The sequence below is a fragment of the Bubalus kerabau genome, chromosome 11, assembly GCF_029407905.1.
Source record: "Bubalus kerabau isolate K-KA32 ecotype Philippines breed swamp buffalo chromosome 11, PCC_UOA_SB_1v2, whole genome shotgun sequence".
NCBI classification, from domain to species: Eukaryota; Metazoa; Chordata; class Mammalia; order Artiodactyla; family Bovidae; genus Bubalus; species Bubalus kerabau.
The window spans coordinates 4,224,855-4,244,210 of NC_073634.1; the positions used below are offsets into that span (position 1 = coordinate 4,224,855).

Below are 19,356 nucleotides of genomic sequence, written 5' to 3' on the forward strand. Positions count from 1 at the left end.
CGGCTCCAGCAGCAGCTATTAAAGGAAGGGGTTTAGAGGAACCCAGTGGCCTGGGGACCTGAGCAGGTGGAAGGAGGAAGGGACTGCCCCGAAGCAAAAGAGGGGCCCTAAAAGGAGAACCATTTGGCCAAAGACTGGACTTACCTCTTAAAACAGATGTTTGAGATGTGAATCAGCACAGGTTCTCACTGCTCATTTTTTAAGTGGGGAAAAGTGCAAATTGTGGTCAGCAGCCCAGAACAAAGTCTGGCTTTCAGAAGAGAGGATTTGCCATGAATCCTAGTCAGACATTTAATTGGCACCCACCCATCCCACGGGCACCTGTTGAGTGAGTGCCTGGTGCCAGGGACCACACTGGATAAGAGGGGCTGCCTTGACCCTTACAGTTCAAAGGCCAGAGAGACACGATTGCCATGTCATTAAAATCCCAGGGTGGGGACAAGAGCATGCGTGCGTGTGTGCATGCTAAGTTGCTTCAGTCATGTCTGACTCTTTGCGATCCTAATGGACTATAGCCCACCAGATTCCCCTATCCATGGGATTTTCCATGCAAGAATAATGGAGTGGGTTATCATTTCCTCCTTCAGGGGATTTTCCCAATCCAGGGATCAAATCCGTGCCTCCTAAGGCTCCTGCATTGCAGGTGGGTTCTTTACTGTCGAGCCACTGAGAGAGCATTTACCTGCAAGCTGACAGCAGGCCGGCCCCAGAGCTTGGTGACTGGGGGCCTGAGTTAGGCCCAGAGACACTCGGGATCAGGAGTGGAGCCCAGGGGAAAGCCAAGGCTGAGCCCATGGAGGCTCGCCCAGGGCAGTTTCAGGATGGCTGACGGAGCATCCTTGCAAGGCCCTGAGCAAGTCCAGGTTGACATCTCCTTGTGTGTGTGCTCGGCCCCTTCAGTCCTGACTTACTCTTCACGTCCCCATGGACTGTAGCCCATCAGGTCCTCTGTCCTGGGATTCTCCAGGCAAGAATACTGGAGTGGGTTGCCATGCCCTCTTCCAAGTCCCTATTCCAACTTAGGGGTAACTGGACTGTGATTTCTTTCCCAGCTCAGTTGACCATGTTCCCCCTCTAAGTACTCAGATCCCATCCCCAAGCACACACTCTCAGGGCATGTGTCCTCCCACCCTGGTTTCTCAGGGGACCAGGAAACATCCCAATTCTGAGATGCCCTCACGTGCCACGCCCACCAAGCTCTGGAAAGCGAGGGTCAAGCACACTGCCATTTACACCTTCGTTCATTACCTGCTCAACAAGCCAACTCCATCCCACCTCTGCCCCTACCGAGCCCAGCCGGTGGCCCCTTCCTGCGTCTCTGACCTCGCTGAGCCCTTTGGCCTTGTCAGTGGGAGGCTCTGTCCTACTTGACAATGAACGGGGCTCTCCCTGGGCACACAGCCTGGGGCGGCCTCACCTACCCCACGCCGCGGCCTTGGCCCTGGGCCCTCCAGCCACTCTGTCCTCCCACTCATCCTGGATTTGGCAGGACGGATGGACGCCTGTGCCAGGGCAAACTGGCAAAGGGAAACAGAAAGGAGGACTGAACGTTTTGCAAATAAAACAGAACATTAAACAAACAGAAAGCACCTTATTGAGTGTTGTCTTTTAGAGATTTCTCCCTAGGGTGACGCGCTCGCCCTATGATGCTGCTGCGGGCCCAGGGTTTCCGAAGTCACCAGAGTAAGCCCCCAGTACACCCAAGACACTGCCACACTGGGTCATGTATTGTTGTTCTGGCTGAGTTGCTAAGTTGTGTCCGACTCTTTGTGACCCCACGGGCTGTAGCCCACCAGGCTCCTCTGTACGTGGGATTTCCAGGCAAGAATACTGGAGCGGGTCGCCATTTCCTCCTCCAGGGGATCTTCCCAATCCAGGGAGCGCTTCCACATCTCCTGCATTGGTAGACAGACATTTTACCATTGAGCCACCAGGGAAGCCTGGGGTCTTTAAAAAAGAGCTTTTTTTTTTTTTAATTTTTAAAGGGAGCTTTAAAAAAAATACTGCACTGGAATCCCACTGGACTTTTGGAGAGTTGCTCTGGATGTGGGTATTTTGTATAAGTCCCTGGTGGAGTCCAGTGTCCTCTAGGGTTGAGGGCTGCCCACCCCTCTCTCCACGCAGCATCCAGACTGTGTCCAGTAGATGCTCCGTACAGGCCTTAAGGGAGGCACGGATGGTCCTCCATCTCTCGAGATTAAAGACCTGGTTTCCTCCAGTTTGTGTTTTGCAAAACGTGTTTCATTAAAGCAAATGCCTCAATATTTACGCTGTATCCTTTCTTCAAGCAGCCAATAGTTTACAGTCCAACTGGCTGGGACTGCTCTCCAAAAACCCCACATTTTCCCTTTAAAATGAGCTGATAACACTGTTTCTGGATCAGCCCCGAGCTGAGCTGGCAGCTCAACAGAACAGAACTCTCCATGAGCCCTCCCTGCCCTCCCCCGCCCCTCCCCAGCCTCTTCCTCCCACGCGCCCTGTTTCTGGACTCAGGAAAGGCCACCCTTCCAGTCGCTCAGGTCCAAGTCCGAGGTTAGGACTGTCCTGTCTCCCTCCTCACGGGGAGGCCGGGTCTCCTGACTGCAGAATATCTCTCCCTGGGCCCCGGGTCTCCCAGGAGGACTCCTGACTGTCCTCCGTGTGCCCACGCTCCTGCTTGGTGCCACCGTTTAGGCATAGCCGAAAGGTCTCACATTTTTCACTTTTTCATTTTGACATCCATTCAGGCTTACAAGAAGATTGTAAAATAGTGTAAACAATTTCCTTAGGGTCCCCACCCAGATTCCCCAAATGCTGACATTTTGCCCCGTTTCTCTATCCTTCTCCCACGGCCCCAAGATACAACCCACATGTTTGCCTATGGTATGTCTCTCTGAATGTCTGAGAGTAGACCGCAGACAGCAATGGTCCTCATCCCTGACAACTCCAGTGTGTGTCTCCAAAGAATAAGGGTAGCCTCTCAAACGACCATGGTTCAGTGGTCAAAATCAGGACATTAACCTTGATGTAATCCTATTATCCAATCCAGCAGTACCCAACTTTTTGGCACCAGGGACCAGTTTCATGGAAGGCAATTTTTCCACGAATGAGGGGTGGATGATCTCAGGAGGATTCAAGTGCATTACATTTATTGTGCATTTTATTTCTAATTTAAAGCTGCTGAGGTCTGCGACCAGAGGTGGGGACCCCTTGTTTAATCTACGTATCTGATACAGGTGTTACCATCTGTCCCAATCATGTCCTTTATGGCAAAAGGAAAATCCCTCATCTCCAAGCACAGTCAGCCATCATGTTCCTTCAATATACCTTAATCTGGAGCTCCGAGGACTCATTCTCAAATAATTCATATTAGGTTATGTTAGCTCTTGTGAATTTAAAGGGAGCCCAACTGAGGAATTCCCTGGTGGTCCAGTGGCTAAGACTCAAAGCTTCCAATGCAGGGCGGCCTGGATTTGATCCCTGGTCAGGGAACTAGATTGCATATACTGCGACGAAGACCGAAGACCCTGTACGCCACAACCACGACTCAGTGCAGCCAAATAGTAAATAATATTAAAGAAATAAAGGGAGCCTGTCTCTCAGATGTGACCCACTCGGCCCTGCGGCCCCGCCCCAAACTGCCCCCAGGCCACTTGCTTCTGGACACAGATCAGTTCCAGCAAGTAACTTTTGAATTAACTATTCTTTTAACTTTCCACATTTAAATATTCCAAAGTTATACATAAGTAGAAACAATAGTATAGAGTACCTCCACGTTCATGTCCTCCAGCTCTAATAGTGATCCACTCATGGCCAGTCTTGTTTTATCTCTACCCACATCTTCCCCACTTCCTGTATTACTGTGAAGTTCAGCTGTTACTAGCTCTAGGTTGGGAGGGAAGAGAGCAGGGAGGGACTACTGGATCCTGGAAGAGAGAACTCTGTATTCAGGGACACCTTCAGAGGAGCCGTGACCTTCATCAAGGAACACGGAAACCCCAAGGTGATCTCACAAGAAGGCAGGCAAGGGGCAGGGATATTCCACCTTATTCTTCTCCCTGTCTCTGATCTCTAGGTGGGGCTTGCTGTTCTCAGAACCTAACTGGATCCAGAGGGCAAGAATTCCCCTGATGTAAGTTCATTCGGTCACTCAGTTGTATCCGACTCTTTGGGACCCCATGGACTGCAGCATGCCAGGCTTCCCTGTCCATCACCAACTCTGGGAGATTGCTCAGCCTCAAGTCCATTGAGTTGGTGATGCCATCTAACCATCTCATCCTCTGTTGTCGCCTTCTCCTCCTGCCTTCAATCTTTCCCAGCATCAGGGTCTTTTCAAATGAGTCAGCTCTTCACATCAGGTGGCCAAAGTGTTGGAGCTTCAGCATCAGTCCTTCCAAAGAACACTCAGGACTGATTTCCTTTAGGATGGACTGGCTGGATCTCCTTGCTGTCCAAGGGACTCTCAAGAATCTTCTCCAATACCACAGTTTAAAAGCATCAATTCTTTGGTGCTCAGCTTTCTTTATAGTCCAACTCTCACATCCATACATGACTACTGGAAAAACCATAGCTTTGACTAGACAGACCTTTATTGGCAAAGTAATGTCTCTGCTTTTGAATATGCTATCTAGGTTGGTCATAACTTTCTTCCAAGGAGTAAGTGTCTTTTGATTTCATGGCTTCAATCACCATCTGCAGTGATTTTAGAGTCCCTCCAAAAAAAGTCAGCCACTGTTTCCACTGTTTCCCCATCTATTTCCCATGAAGTGATGGGACTGGATGTCATGATCTTAGTTTTCTGAATGTTGAGCTTTAAGCCAACTTTTTCACTCTCCTCTTTCACTTTCATCAAGAGGCTCCTTAGTTCTTCTTCACTTTCTGCCATAAAAGTGGTGTCATCTGCATATCTGAGGTTATTGATATTTCTCCCAGTAATCTTGATTCCAGCTTGTGCTTCTTCCAGCCCAGCATTTCTCATGATGTACTCTGCATGTAAGTTAAATAAGCAGGGTGACAATATATAGCCTTGACATACTCCTTTTCCTATTTGGAACCAGTCTGTTGTTCCATGTCCAGTTCTAACTGTTGCTTCCTGACCTGCATGCAGGTTTCTCAAGAGGCAGGTGAGGGGGTCTGGTATTCCCATCTCTTGAAGAATTTTTCACAGTTTCTTGTGATCCACACAGTCAAAGGCTTTGGCATAATCAATAAAGCAGAAATAGATGTTTTTCTGAAACTCTCTTGCTTTTTCGATGATCCAGCAGATGTTGGCAATTTTATCTCTAGTTCCTCTGCCTTTTCTAAAACCAGCTTGAACATCTGGAAGTTCACGGTTCACATATTGCTGAAGCCTGGCTTGGAGAATTTTGAGTATTACTTTACTAGTGTGTGAGAAGAGTGCTATTGTGCAGTAGTTTGAGCATTCTTTGGCATTGCCTTTCTTTGGGATTGGAATGAAAACTGACCTTTTCCAGTCCTGTGGCCACTGTTGAGTTTTCCAAATTTTTGCTGGCATATTGAGTAAAGACTTTCACAGTATCATCTTTTAGGATTTGAAGTAGCTCAACTGGAATTCCATCACCTCCACTAGCTTTGTTCGTAGTGATGCTCCTAAGGCCCACTTGACTTCACATTCCAGGATTTCTGGCTCTAGGTGGGTGTGAGTGATCACACCATTGTGATTATCTGGGTCGTGAAGATCTTTTTTGTACAGTTCTTCTGTGTATTCTTGCCACCTCTTTTTAATATCTTCTGCTTCTGTTAGGTCCATACCATTTCTGTCCTTTACAGAGCCCAGCTTTGCATGAAATGTTCCCTTGGTATCTCTAATTATCTTGAAAATATCTCTAGTCTTTCCCATTCTGTTGTTTTCCTCTATTTCTTTGCATTGATCACTGAGGAAGGCTTTCTTATCTCTCCTTGTTATTCTTTGGAACTCTGCATTCAAATGGGTATATCTTTCCTTTTCTCCTTTGCTTTTCACTTCTCTTCTTTTCACAGCTATTTGTAAGGCCTCTTCAGACAGCCATTTTGCTTTTTTGCATTTCTTTTTCTTGGGGATGGTCTTGATTCCTGTCTCCTGTACAATGTCACGAACCTCCATCCATAGTTCATCAGGCACTCTGTCTATCAGATCTAGTCCCTTAAATCTATTTCTCACTTCCACTGTATAGTCATAAGGATAAGGGATTTGATTTAGGTCATACCTGAATGATCTAGTGGTTTTCCCCACTTTCTTCAATTTAAGGGGCAGGGATATTCCACCTTATTCTTCTCCCTGTCTCTGATCTTTAGGTTCTCAGAACCTAACTGGATCTGGAGGGCAACAATTCCCCTGATGTAAGTTCAGTTCAGTCAGCCAGTCGTATCTGACTCTTTGTGACCCCATGGACTGCAGCATGCTAAGCTTCCCTGTCCATCACCAACTCTCGGAGATTGCTCAAACTGAAGTCCATTGAGTCGGTGATACCATCCAACCATCTCATCCTCTGTTATTGCCTTCTCCTCCTGCCCTCAATCTTTCCCAGCATCAGGGTCTTTTCAAATGAGTCAGCTCTTTACATCAGGTGGCCAAAGTGTTGGAGCTTCAGCATCAGTCCTTCCAATGAATATTCAGGACTGATTTCCTTTAGGATTAACTGGTTTGATCTCCTTGCTTTCCAGGGGACTCTCAAGAGTCTTCTCCAGCATCATAATTCAAAAACATCAATTCTCTGATGCTCAGCCTTCTTTATGGTCCAATTCTCACATCCATATGTGACTACTAGAAAAACCATAGCTTTGACTAGACAGAGCTTTGTGGGCAAGGTGATGTCTCTCCTCTTTAATATGCTGCCTAGGTTTGTCACAGCTTTCCTTCTAAGGAGCAAGCGTCTTTGCTGTCACGATAGGTGACATGGGGGCCCTGGGGCCAGGTAGGGGTTGGATGAGACACCCAGGGGAGCTGCAGCCCCCTCACTTCTCCAGGCTCATGAGACAACTCTGTCTGGGGTTCCAGTGCAGGATTCTGCTGTGGTCATTCTGTGGCCTTGAGACCCTCAGCAAAAACAGCCTGTTCAAGTTTTAAGCACATTTATATATTCATTATTTTTTAAAGTTCTGGTTGTGTCGGGGCTCAGTGGTAGCACATGGGATCTTCATCGCAGCACTCAGGCTCAGGAGTTGCGGTGCTCAGGCTCTTGGCTCTATGGCACATGGAGCCTTAGTTCCTCCACGAGGGATCAAACCTGCATCCCCTGCATGGGAAGGCGGATTCTCAATCACCAGACCACTAGGCAAGCCCCTAAGCACATGTGTATTTTCATATGCACCTAGGAGATTGGTAGGATCTTAATAAATACACTTGGGTCAAATAAACTGTTTAGGAAAATGACCACCTAGAGCAGGGGTCTGCAGTCTCTGGGATCTAATGTCTGATGACCTGAGGTGGAGCTGACATAATAATAATAGAAATAAAGTGCACAGCAAACGTAATGCACTTGAATCATCCTGAAGCCCATTCCCTGGTTCATGGAAAAACTGTCTTCTGCAAAACTGGTGTTAAAAAGGTTGGGGGCCACTGGCCTAGAGAACTGAAAATGTAATGACATAGCATAAGCTCTCGGAGGTCCTCCTGAGCCAGAAAGTCTACAATGGAACACAGCATGTTTAGGGTGCATTTTAAGAATGGTCCTCCAAATTTGAGCTTGTTTAGTCAGTAGGGAAGGGGTTGTTACACTGTGCTGGGTGCTGTGCTGAGGCATTTCTGACTCTGTGCCATCCCATGGACTGTAGCCCCCCCAGCTCCTCTGTCCATGGGATTCTCCAGGCACGAATACTGGAGTGGGTTGCCATGCCCTCCTCCAGGGGATCTTCCCAACCCAGGGATCCAACCCGGGTCTCCCGCATTGCCGGCGGATTCTTTACCACCTGAGCTACCAGGGAAGCCCAGGGAAGGGGTTCCCTTAGAGCTAAGTGTCCCCAGTTCTGCTTTAAGGAGACAAAGATGAGCAGCTATGATAGTTCTGCCTTCTTGAGTCCCTTTTGGAAATGCATGTCATATACAGCATTGGGGAAAGGAATGGAAACCCACTCCAGTGTTCTTGGCTGGAGAATCAGAATGGACAGAGGAGCCTGATGGGCTACAGTCCATGGGGTCACAAAGAGTCAGACATGACTGAGCATGCAATACAGGATGACATGCTGAAAACAAGGGCCTTCGACATTCTATGGTATCTTCTCCTTGGCAACTGATTCTCCTGAGGACTTAGGCTTGGCTTGGGAAAGTGTTTTCGGGAAAAGGAGACTCAGTGGGAGAAGTGAGAGAGGATGAGAGCATCCTTTGGCCTTGTCATTTCCCGTCTTCTCACAACGCCGCCTGGTCTCACCCAAAGGGGAATTTTAACCTCCAGCCTATCACTGCACACCTTCTGAATCTGTACGGTTTATGGAGGACTCCTTATCATCCTTTGATTCAGCCCTTCCTGACAGGTAGGAATGAGTCAGCGCTTATGGCTGCCAGCAATAGTGGCCGACTCTGCCAGACTTAGCACAGAGAGAACTTCCAGGAGGGACCCTGAGCTCAAGGAACAAAGAGGAAGCTGGGAGACCAGGCACGAGTGTGCTAGCGACAGGGCAGCAGGTACCACGGCCAGTGGGTACCATGGCCAACGTGCCCTGTGCCACTCCCCACCCCCTAGCCACAAGGATGCTGCCCTCCCATCAGCCCTTCTTGCTCGCTTGTTCCAGGTTCAAGGTGCTGGGAAAGAGTGTTGGATTGGCCCCACGTAGGCCATGGCTGCCTTGGTTGTCTGGGGGGTGGGTTGGTGGAGAGAGAAAGTTTTGAGGGTGGAAGGGAACAGCGAGAGGCAGGCGCACAGAGAGCAACCGTGGTGGAAGTAAGAAGGTGGGGAGTGCGGTGTTCATAGCAGCGCCATTTACAATAGCCAGGGCACGGCAGCAACCTATGTCTATCAGCAGAGGAACGGATAAAGAAGATGTGCTACGTGTATACAATATTACTCAGCCATAAAGAGGAACAAAACTGTGCAATTTGCAGAGACGTGGAGAGACCTAGAGACTGTCCTGCAGGGTGAAGTCAGAAAGAGAAAAACAAAGATCATATCACTTCTATGTGGAATCTAGAAAAATGGTAGAGATGATCTTATTGGCAAAGCAGGAATAGAGGTATGAACATAGAGAACGATGTATGGACACCACGGAGGAAAGCAAAGTGGGAGGAACTGGAAGATCGGGACTGACACATTTACACGGCTGGGCTTCCCAGGTGGCACCAGTGGTAAAGAACCCATCTGCCAAAGCCGGGCACACAAGAGAAGCCACTCGATCCCTGGGTCGGGAAGATCCCCTGGAGAAGGAACTGGCAACCCACTCCAATATTCTTGCCTGGAGAATCCCATGAACAGAGGAGCCTGGTGGGTTACAGCCCATGGGGTTGTGCAGAGTCAGACACAAGTGAAGGGAGGCAGCACTTCACACAGAAACCGCTACGTATTAAACAGGTAACTAAGCAGAACCCGCTGTGTACCACACGGGGCTCTGCTTGGTGCTCTGTGGAGATGTAAATGGGAAGGAAATCCAAAAGAAAGAGGAGATACATGTACACATAGATGATTCATTTTGTTGTATGTACAGCAGAAACTAACACAGCACTATCAAACAACTATACACCCCCAAAATCTTTTTTAAAAAGTGGGGTGTGGGCAGACTGGATGCCGAATACTCCCTATTCCTCCCCCTAGACAAAAGCTCACAAGAAATGTGCAGGATACATGGGAAGAAAAGTCACGCAGTAAGAGCATCAAAAACAAGCCTCATAGAGCAAAACACGACGGACCTTGGAAACCCTCTTGGGAAAATGGCAATGCTCCCTAAATGAATATGGTCACTGTGATTCCAAACCAGACCCATACCAAAGTTTTCAAGATGCTTAAACTAATTCCAAAATGCACGTGAAAGACACAATGCGGAATGGCCAGGACAGTCTTGAAAAACAAGGGCAAGAAATTCAAAACCTAAATCTATGGTAATTAGCACAATGTAGAAGAAATGAAAAGATCAGCGGAAAAGGGAAGAGTAGAGAAACAGAACCACATAGTGTGAGAATCTGGTGTATGTAAAAGAGCCACTTTTACATACACCATGAAGATAAGAGGAGAAGGGGAAAATAAGGTGATAAGGTGAAGATAAGAGGAGAGTCCTGGCTGTCAATGGGGGAAAAGTAAAGTTAGATGCATATTATATCATTAAAAAAATCTGGGTAAATTAAAGATGAAAACAAACCATACCACTATATGAACAGTGTACCAGAAGATATATTTAAAACTTTGGCCTAGGGAAGGGCTCTTAAAGTACAAAGACAAACATCTATGTAAGAGGGATAAATCTGACTTTCAAAATAGTGACACGTGCGTCAAAACCACCACAGCAGTTCAAAGATACGCAGTGGAATAAAACCTACGCTCAGAAAGATGTGTCAAGAATATTCGTAGAAGATTTATTCAGCCTAGCCCAAACTGTAAGAGCTCAGGTGCTAATTAACAAGTGGAGAAAAGTGTGCTTTGTTCAGACAACAGAATACTACTGGGCAAGATAAAGGATTACTGTTGACTGTAACATTATGCTGAGTAAAAACGGAATCAGACACAAAAGACCACATTCTGTATGATCCCATCCCATTCAACCTCAGGAACTCATTTATGGTGGGGAAACAATCGGAACTGAAGTCAGCCCTGGATGTGGGGCTGGTGGGGTAGGGACTGGATGAGAAAGACCGTGGAGGACCTTTCTGGAGTGACGTCATGCTCTGTATCTTGACATGGGTTTGGCTGACAGCTGCATCCTCGGTCAAAACTTAGCGAACGCGCCCTGGAGAGTTGCTGTGTTGTATGCAAATCTTATCTCAAAAGGCTGATAGAAAATTAGTGAGCTCCAAATCATATGCATGTGCAACCATTTAGGGATCAAGTTGCCCATGACTATGATTTCCTTGGAAATGTATCACAAGGTATGAGGAATGAATGGATGGACAGACACACAATCAAGGAAGTAAAATGAGAAAGGCAGAATCTAGTTGGTGGGTGTTCTCTGTACATTTCTTTCAACTTTTCTGTATGTTTGAAAATCTTCATAATAAAACATTGAGAAAAGACTGGAGAAAATGTATTTCCAACATATAAGAGACTTTTACCCAGCAAATACAAAGAGCTAATTATGCTTTTGAATTGTGGTGCTGGAGAAGTCTCTTGAGAGTCCCTTGGACTGCAAAGAGATTCAAACTGGTTAACCCTAAAGGAAATCAACCTTGAATATTCACTGGAAGGACTGACGCTGAAGCTGAAGTTCCAATACTTTGGTCACCTGATACGAAGAGCCAACTCATTAGAAAAGACCCTGATGCTGGGAAAAATTGAAGGCCAAAGAAGAAGAGGGTGGCAGAGGATGAGGTGGTTAGATAGCATCAGTGGACATGAATTTGAGTAAATTCTGGGAAATGGTGGAGGACAGAGGAGCCTGGCATGCTGCAGTCCATGGGGTTGCAGAGAGTCCACATAACTTAGCCACTGAACAATTACTGATAGGAAAAATTAAAAACTCAACTAAAAATAAGCAAAGGCCATTCGAGAGAAAAAAGCAGATGCCAACTATGTATGGAAAGATCATCCTACACAGAAGTGGAAAATTCGAATTCGGCCAACACCCCCGCTCCAGGCTGGTATCACCCTGCAAAGGCTTGGCACAACATTCGTATGAAGTCGAACAGACAATACGGCAGCACGTGTGAGTCTGTTTCAGCCCATCACCCTGAAGCACCACCCAGCATCTCTCCCGCAGGCTGGCAAGGTATGGATCAAGCAGCACCAAAGATGCACCAGAGAGGCCACAGCAGGACACCAGGGAAAGAGACCTTATTCCTGTTCGCAGTGATCAGAATGAAGTGGAGTCACTATGGAAAAACCTGCGCCCTCTGCTAAGTCAGAACCACGTACTGACAGTACAGCATCTATAGAAAAGCAAAACTGCTGAAAAAGTAAACACACATACACGTGCGCGTGTGCTGTGGAGAAGAAGGGCTGGAACAACACAGACTCCTGTCTTGGCAAGGAAGCAAGATTAAACAGGAGCCAGAACCACCACTTGATTTGAGATAAATGTGTGTGTGTGTATATACATCTGTGAATCTCTGTTTCACAGGTTCGGGAGAGGAATGGACTAGGAGTTAGGGGTTGTGTATGTGTGTGTGTAGATGCAAACTGTTACATATAGAATGGATAAACAAAAGTTCCTCCTGTATAGCACAGGGAGTTATAGTCAATATCCTATGGTAAACTATTGGGCTTCTCAGGTGGCGCAAGTGGTAAAGAACCCGACTGACAACGCAGGAGACTTGTTTGATCCCTGGGATGGGAAGGTCCCTGGAGAAGGGAATGGCAACCCACTCCAGTACTCTTGCCTGGGGAATCCCATCGACAGAGAGCTCGGTGGGTTACAGTTCATAGGGTAGCAGAGTCGCACACAACTGAAGTGACTTAAGTTGTGTGAAGTGTGTGAAGTTCAGTTGCACAAAACTTCAGTTGTGTGAAGTGACTTCAGCATGCACATGTGATAAACTCAATGGAAAAGAACATCAAAAAGAACGTATGTATGTGTATAACTGAGTCACTTTGCTATACAGCAGAAATTAGCATAACACTAAATCAACTATAGTTCAATAAAAAACAAACTTTAAAAATGTACAGACGCATGTAATGCTCATGTAATTAAAATGAAAAGTATGAATCTATTACCTGCTTAAAACAAAGCTCACCCAGTCTTTTAACTTTCCCAGCACTTATTTCAGAGTAGAAGTGGCAAATTATGTAATTTATTTATAGCATTTATAGGAATTGATAGGATTTTATAAACTGTATTCCCAAAGTAGACCGTAATTTCTCTATGGCACCCCTACAGCAGCTCCCGCCTGCCATGCAGCACAGGGCTCCCCAAACTCCATGGCCCCTTTAGGAGATAGCAGTGATGAGTTCACCACAGATCGGGCATTTGTTGATTTCTGGCTTCAAGCAGGTGGTATACAGAGAAACTTAAGAGTCAAACAAGACTTCCATTTTTTGAATGTTCTTCAAACTACCAAGACAGGCTGAGATGGCAGAGTATCTGCTATAATCACTGATCAATATAGTTTAGACCTGTGACCTAATACTCCACAACCAGCCCAGGTGCTGAGTCATACCTGACTACGTGGGCAGAAAACTCTGCAGTTGCTCTCACCAGCCACTTCAAAACTTTTAAGAGTGGTTTGCTTTTAAGTATACTACACAGATTTGACTTCAAGCGACCATTCACAAAATCTGCATGTTGGTAATGCATTCAGTGAATGATAAGGGCAGAGTGTGGGTGTGTACCTATCCATGATTTTAGCGGCTTCTCCACCATTTTGTGAAATAAATCAAACAGCTCGCCAAAACTAGTTGAAAGTTTTATTTATATAAAATTCATTAAGAACATAAAAGATTGGGTTTCTTAAAAAAAAATCTGCAATTATTTACAGCAGTATTGCACAAGTAAAGTGGCAATTACCCTGTTAAAATCCATCAGTGCAAAACACAAGCCAGGGAAATTGCAGTACAAATGCTACATATGCTGGGTCCTAGGGAAAAAGTTATAGACAGATCAGTGCTATTTATAAATGAGTACCTGATGAGTTCTGATACAGTAACTAGTGGCCACAGAACTTGGACACACAAATTAAAGAGAGCTTCTAAGGTCTGAAATTCCCAAATCAAAGTAGTCAAGTTATTCAGCTGGGAGCTTGAGGGTGCTTCTTACACGATGCCGTCTGGAGCAGGACAGGTGTTACCCCAGCTGGTTTAGCGACACGTGTGGTCAGGTCACTGCACACATGTGTGCACAGACTGGACACACACAGGCACCAAGCTAAATCAGCAGGGATGACAAAGCCATCAACACAGAACCGCTAGAAGATCTTTCACGCTTTCACCTCTTTGCACCCAGGCCAGTGGGGTCCAGACCCTCGCTTGAAGGCTTTGGAGAAGCAGAAGGAAGTCGTCACCCTGAAGACACAGGTGGATCAAATGCTGGGACTAAATGGTTCAAGGTTAGGGTGGGGGGTGCGGGCCTGTACAGTCAGTTCCTGAAGATACATAGTAGAGTCTGCACCTCAAAGCATAGGAAGCCACAGAGCACGGTTGGGGCTGGGGGAATTCAACTAATCATCAGTTGCCAGCAAAAGTTAGTAGTGTGAAGTGGTCTAGTAGTCACTTGGGAAGCAGGGCAACTGGTCAACCCGGGCCTTCACTCTGCCTGGTCTCTGCCTTCAACAGTCCCATGGCAGCAACCTGCATAAGTGGACGTGTGAGTATCTCTAAACACTGAGCTGTCAGGGATAAATCTTCAATGGAAAAATCTTTCCCACTGCTAATAATAAGTATTTTGTTTTGTAAGATATGGCCTGAAGTTAACAGCACTTGTTTCTATGAGAAGCTAGCTGTTCAGGAATTAAAGAGTCACTGGAAAGTTCTAGAGGAGAATCTGAAAGCCTATCAGATTTCTGGTCTTTCATTATGCTGTCTAAACACAAACCTCATCATGAGGACAGCAAACCCTAAGAATTTAAACCCACTGGACTAGAAATACCAGGAACCAAAGCTGGGGAGGGCCACCCTGGGGAGACCACGTGGCCTGCCGTGAGCTGACTAGTCACCACCTCAAGAGTTAAAGCAATTAACAGGACAGCAGGGGGCAGAGGGGAAAGGGAGGTCAACACTTTGCAGAACTTAAGACATTAAATAAGCCAGAAATAAATACACAACATTCCTACAAGTTACAGCATTATCAAACAGTAGGACACATTACACAGAAAAAGAATCGACAATATTTACAACCCTCAATTCTGAAAAAGTTCAGCAAAAACTGATTTTTTTTTTCTTTTAGTCATTTAGGCTGTACAAAATTTTACAAGAAAGTAAAGGACACATAATAATTGCACAGACATTTGGCTCAGTTGATAAGTAAAATACAACTTCCTAATCTAATAAATAGTCAAAATATATACAATATTAAGAAGGAAAAACAGGAGAAAATTGTAATCCGCTATGTACATTTTTTTTTTAAACCAAGAAAAAAATCTTCATCAGTTCAGGTCTAGGGAGGGGTCCAGATAATTTGCAAATTTACTCATGAAGTTAATTTCACGTGTTTATTGCATTCCTGTGAAAAGTCACAGGATACTTTCAACAAATGTCACATCAGACAAGGCAAGGCACAAAACCTTCATTCAGTTTCCAACAAGGGACCGAATTATTTTTGCTTTCTACAAAAAGTCAAAGGAAGGAAAAGTAAGACATCAAAGGTACACCCAGCCATGGGCATACCTTCTGCAGGGAGGAGGCATCATGATCAACAGATACGTACAGTACAGGGATGTCTAGTCACCTCTCAAGTCCCGGGGGCAACATCCTCGTTTCAATACTTCTACAGTTCATAGAATCTCTCATTTCCTCACCAGCTGCTTCCACGGCCAGCCCAGGGGGCCTGGAGGCCCCCAAGCCCAAGGTAGACTTGCAGGTGGGTGAGCAAGCGCTTGGCCCCCCAGGGCACTGGTGCTGAAGGAATAAAGTGCTCCAGTCCAAGAGACTGGCCCGTGAATACAGAGATCCTGGGGGGGAGCGGCCCAGAACCAAATACGTCTTTGGTGTATGTGTGTGCAGCAGGCCCACGGACGCAATTCTGTGGACCGCCTCAACCGCTTGCATGGACTTGAGGATCCAGCGGACAGGTTCAAGACAAAGGGTCAAAGGAACACAGGCTGAAACTCAACATAGCTTTTAAAACAATTCAAGACCCCAAAAAGCTACTTGGGGAAAAGAAAATGTTTAGAAGGAAGAATATTTGGAGTCAAATCTCTCTCTACCTAAGGAAAAAGTATATATGTAACATATATATATATATAAAACTATAAAGATACAAAAATGAATCAATTGCTGCAACCGGTAAGAAGAAAACACTGGTCCCCGATGGGCCAAAAGCAAACGCTCCAGTTGCTGTTGGCACTGTTGACTTGTTTGAAACATCATGTATGTCTTTTAAAAAGCTGTTTTGAAGTTTCAAAAACTGTAAGAGCGATGGGGTTCACAGAACTACCCCCATCTCCCTGCTTGCAATGCTCCCTCATCTGTCTGTCTTGGGTCTCCCCGGGAGTTTAACTGCCTTTGAAAAGACCGACCAGCTCGTGAGCCTGCATTCTCTGCCTTCTTCCTGGCAGGTGTGAAGGAAGAGCACCCCCAACAGAAGTGGCTGCAGGAAGTGGGGGGCCTGACAAAAATCCAGCAGTCCCAGGAGGTGGACGACTGACACAGATACCCCTGTGTCTGATGGTATTCTTTATGAGAACTGCTGAGAGCAGAATGAAGCCTTTACTTCAAAGAGAGGTTAGCCAAGAGCCATAGAAGGCCAGAGGAACTCTGAGTTGGATGAAAAGCCAGGATGCCCAGAAAACAGCTGCTTAAAGCCCTGCCACAGCCTCTGCCAATTCCCATGAGGGCTCGAGTGTGGCCCCCTGCAGCTGAACCTGGCCACAGGTGGGCATGCTAGTCACCTGGGGCCTTAGGCCGAGAGCCCACCCTGTGCTACAGGAGAGCCACAGCAAACCTGGTATTATAACTGCCCCGAACCTCTGCAGAACACGTCTGAACAACAAGGCCATCAAAGCAAGCGAGAACCACCAGCGAGCACTCCCCAGTGGGTAAGCTACCAAGAGACAGACAGACCCATGTCAGATACAGACTCAGGCTCAGACCCAACTGCCTTTTACCATGAAAACAGTCACTGGACCAAATGTGTTCATCAGTGCCCTGACAGGCTGGGAGAGCATCACCAAAGGATGTAAGCGAAACACACACACACACACACACACACACACACACACAGAGTAAAATTTTGCCACAGATGCAACTGAATTTTAAAGAGGTAAGTAGGTATTTACACAATGGGAGTGGCATGTCAATACAGGCTGACAAAGGACCTCTCTCTGCCCCTTTTACCAGTTCCGTTTCATAAAAACTTTTTTGGTATTAACAATAGTGATTAAAAAAACAAAAGGTCGAAGAGGCAATGGCAGGGAAGGAGGGGCCATGTCATACCTCTCCCGTTTAAAAATGCTGTATGGTGACCTCTAAAAATAAACTAAGGCAGCTTTATAAATGAGCTGGCTCAGTTTCCACTGCAGAGTTTATATAATCCTCTGAGAGTAGGCAAAAGGTTCTTAAAATTTTAGTACAAAAATCAGTCATGAGTTGGTTAAAAAGTTTCCATTTCCTTTTTGAAAAACCTGCCCTTATCAAAGGTGGGAAAAAACACACACACACACACTGCATGTAAACACCATTCTTGCATAAAATCTCGCTGCAGAGAACCATGATTGGTACATTGTTTTTTAAAAAAAGAGAATCCCTCCCTCATTTACATTCACATCAAGCTTCCGTTGGAAATTCGGCCACATGGTGATGAACAGACAAAGGTCAGGTCCACGTGCAGCTTGGTGTCCTCCGGGGACATGCCGGCTGGCTCTCTGCCCACCCTTCCAGCAAAGGACTGCTGCCCAGCAAGGGCACGGAAGCGCCGCGACCCCGCGGCGCCGGGCTGGCCGGGCTGAAGCGAGCGGAACGTCTGCACCGCCGTCACTGCATCCTCCACACCAGGCGCGCGATGTAGCGCAGGACGCGCAAGAGGACCATTTGCGGGTGGCCCTCAACCGCCTGGTGACGCACGAAGACCTGCAACGAGAAGGCAGAGGCTGCTTACTGCCCGGCCCTGACTTGTTTCAGGTGGGACTGGGGGTGGGGGAGGAGGACACCCGCACTTAAGGGAACAATCATCCTGCTGGAACCTCTGAGAAGGGCACCAGGTCCCCCAAGTGCCAGTTCTTCCCAGAGCTGTGACCCCTAAGGAGCAGGGGCACTGAGGGATGCTCTTTATAAAGTGACTGAAAGGCTGTCTGGAGACTCAAAGAGGACCCCTGAATCTGCTTCTCCCTCTAAAACCACAGAATTCTGGGGTACCTCCCTGGTGGTCCAGCGGCTAAGGCTCTGCGCTTCGAAGGCAAAGAGCAGAGGTTTGATCCCCTATCAGGGAACAAAGATCCCGCCTGCTGCGGTCAAAGACAAAACAGCAACAACAAACAGAAACTGCACATTCTTTTCACAAGTGACGTCACAGCTGCCCAGAGCTGCCTGGACCAGGGAAGGCAGCAACCACTGGCAAAGGAAGCACCCAGCGCAGGGCGAGAGCAAATCAGCCAAGATGGCGCGGTCAGGCCCTCTCGCCCCACGCTTTGTAAATACTGGCTGTGCGACAGCTGAGACCATTCGCAGCGCCGTGCACGTGCGTCACGAGGTGCCCGCGTGGTCACGGGCTGCTGTGCGCGGCACGCCTGCGTGCACTTCGCTGTGAAAGCCCTGGCTGCTGCTGCGCCAGGGCTGCACTGGAGTGGCACCGCGATGTTATATGAGCGTACGTTTTGGCTATGTTACGGTTACGACGCAGCTGCTGCACCAGCCAGGAGAGAAGAAATGTGTCTGCGGTTCCTGAGGCTCCTCGCATCTCCTTCCAGCCTCTGAGCTCGGGCCTTGCCTGCCCCGGGTTCAGCGAACAGCGCAGACAGTGTGGACAGCAAGACAACTGGTGCCACGAACAGGATGACGAGCGCTACACCCACCACCTCCGCACAGGTGCTGAGACATGTCACCCCACGTTGGGGTCCCGTGAAGAGAGGCACGGGTAAAGCAAACAGGAACTCGGGGGATGCGAGTAACTAAGTTACTGACATTCAAATAGGTTTCAGGCTCCCTGAAGGCCGAGTTTCGGGGTGATCTGCCCCAAGAAGCTAAACAAACTGAAGCGCTCACACACCACCCTGCCTCTGGTGCAAGGCAGCTCTTCTGAGTGCATGCTGTCAGCCTGGCACAGTGGTCAGGGTCAGCAAACAGGTGGACTTGCCCTCCAGCCCTCACCCCAGAGTGGCGGGCAGAGTGTGACGAAAAATAGAACAGGTCTATTTGCTGGTGACCCCCACAGGTTTAGGACAAGCTGAGATACTGCTCAGAAGGAAACTGCCAGGCTATTGAAAGTCTCAAGGTCCCCATGTCTTCCAGAGCACGTCCACCTTCGGGTCTAATCCATTTTGCAGGTAAGTGCAGGGTGTAAAGGCTTCCCCGATTGGTGGCTCATCGGTAAATAATCTACCTGCCAATGCAGGAGATGCAGGTTCGATCCCTGGGTCGGGAAAATCCCCTGGAGGAGGGAATGGCAACCCACTCCAGTATCCTGGCCTGGAAAATCCCATGGACAGAGAAGCCTGGCGGG

The 19,356-nt window shown here is 47.4% G+C and overlaps 1 protein-coding gene across 7 annotated transcripts in view; it reads right to left on the reverse strand.

Annotated features, from left to right (window-relative positions):
• Nucleotides 1–19,356, reverse strand: part of BCL2L11 (BCL2 like 11) — a 79,237-nt gene that overhangs the window by 15,925 nt on the left and 43,956 nt on the right. For 5 of the 7 annotated variants that reach the window (XM_055539302.1, XM_055539296.1, XM_055539300.1 and 2 more), the window contains one exon: nucleotides 15,265–17,768. The exons of the other annotated variants lie outside the window; for them this stretch is intronic. In XM_055539302.1, coding sequence (XP_055395277.1) covers nucleotides 17,743–17,768 — 26 coding nt within the window. In that variant the 3' untranslated portion in view covers nucleotides 15,265–17,742. Of the gene's footprint in view, nucleotides 1–15,264; nucleotides 17,769–19,356 lie in introns of those variants that run through there. 7 annotated transcript variants of the gene reach the window in all.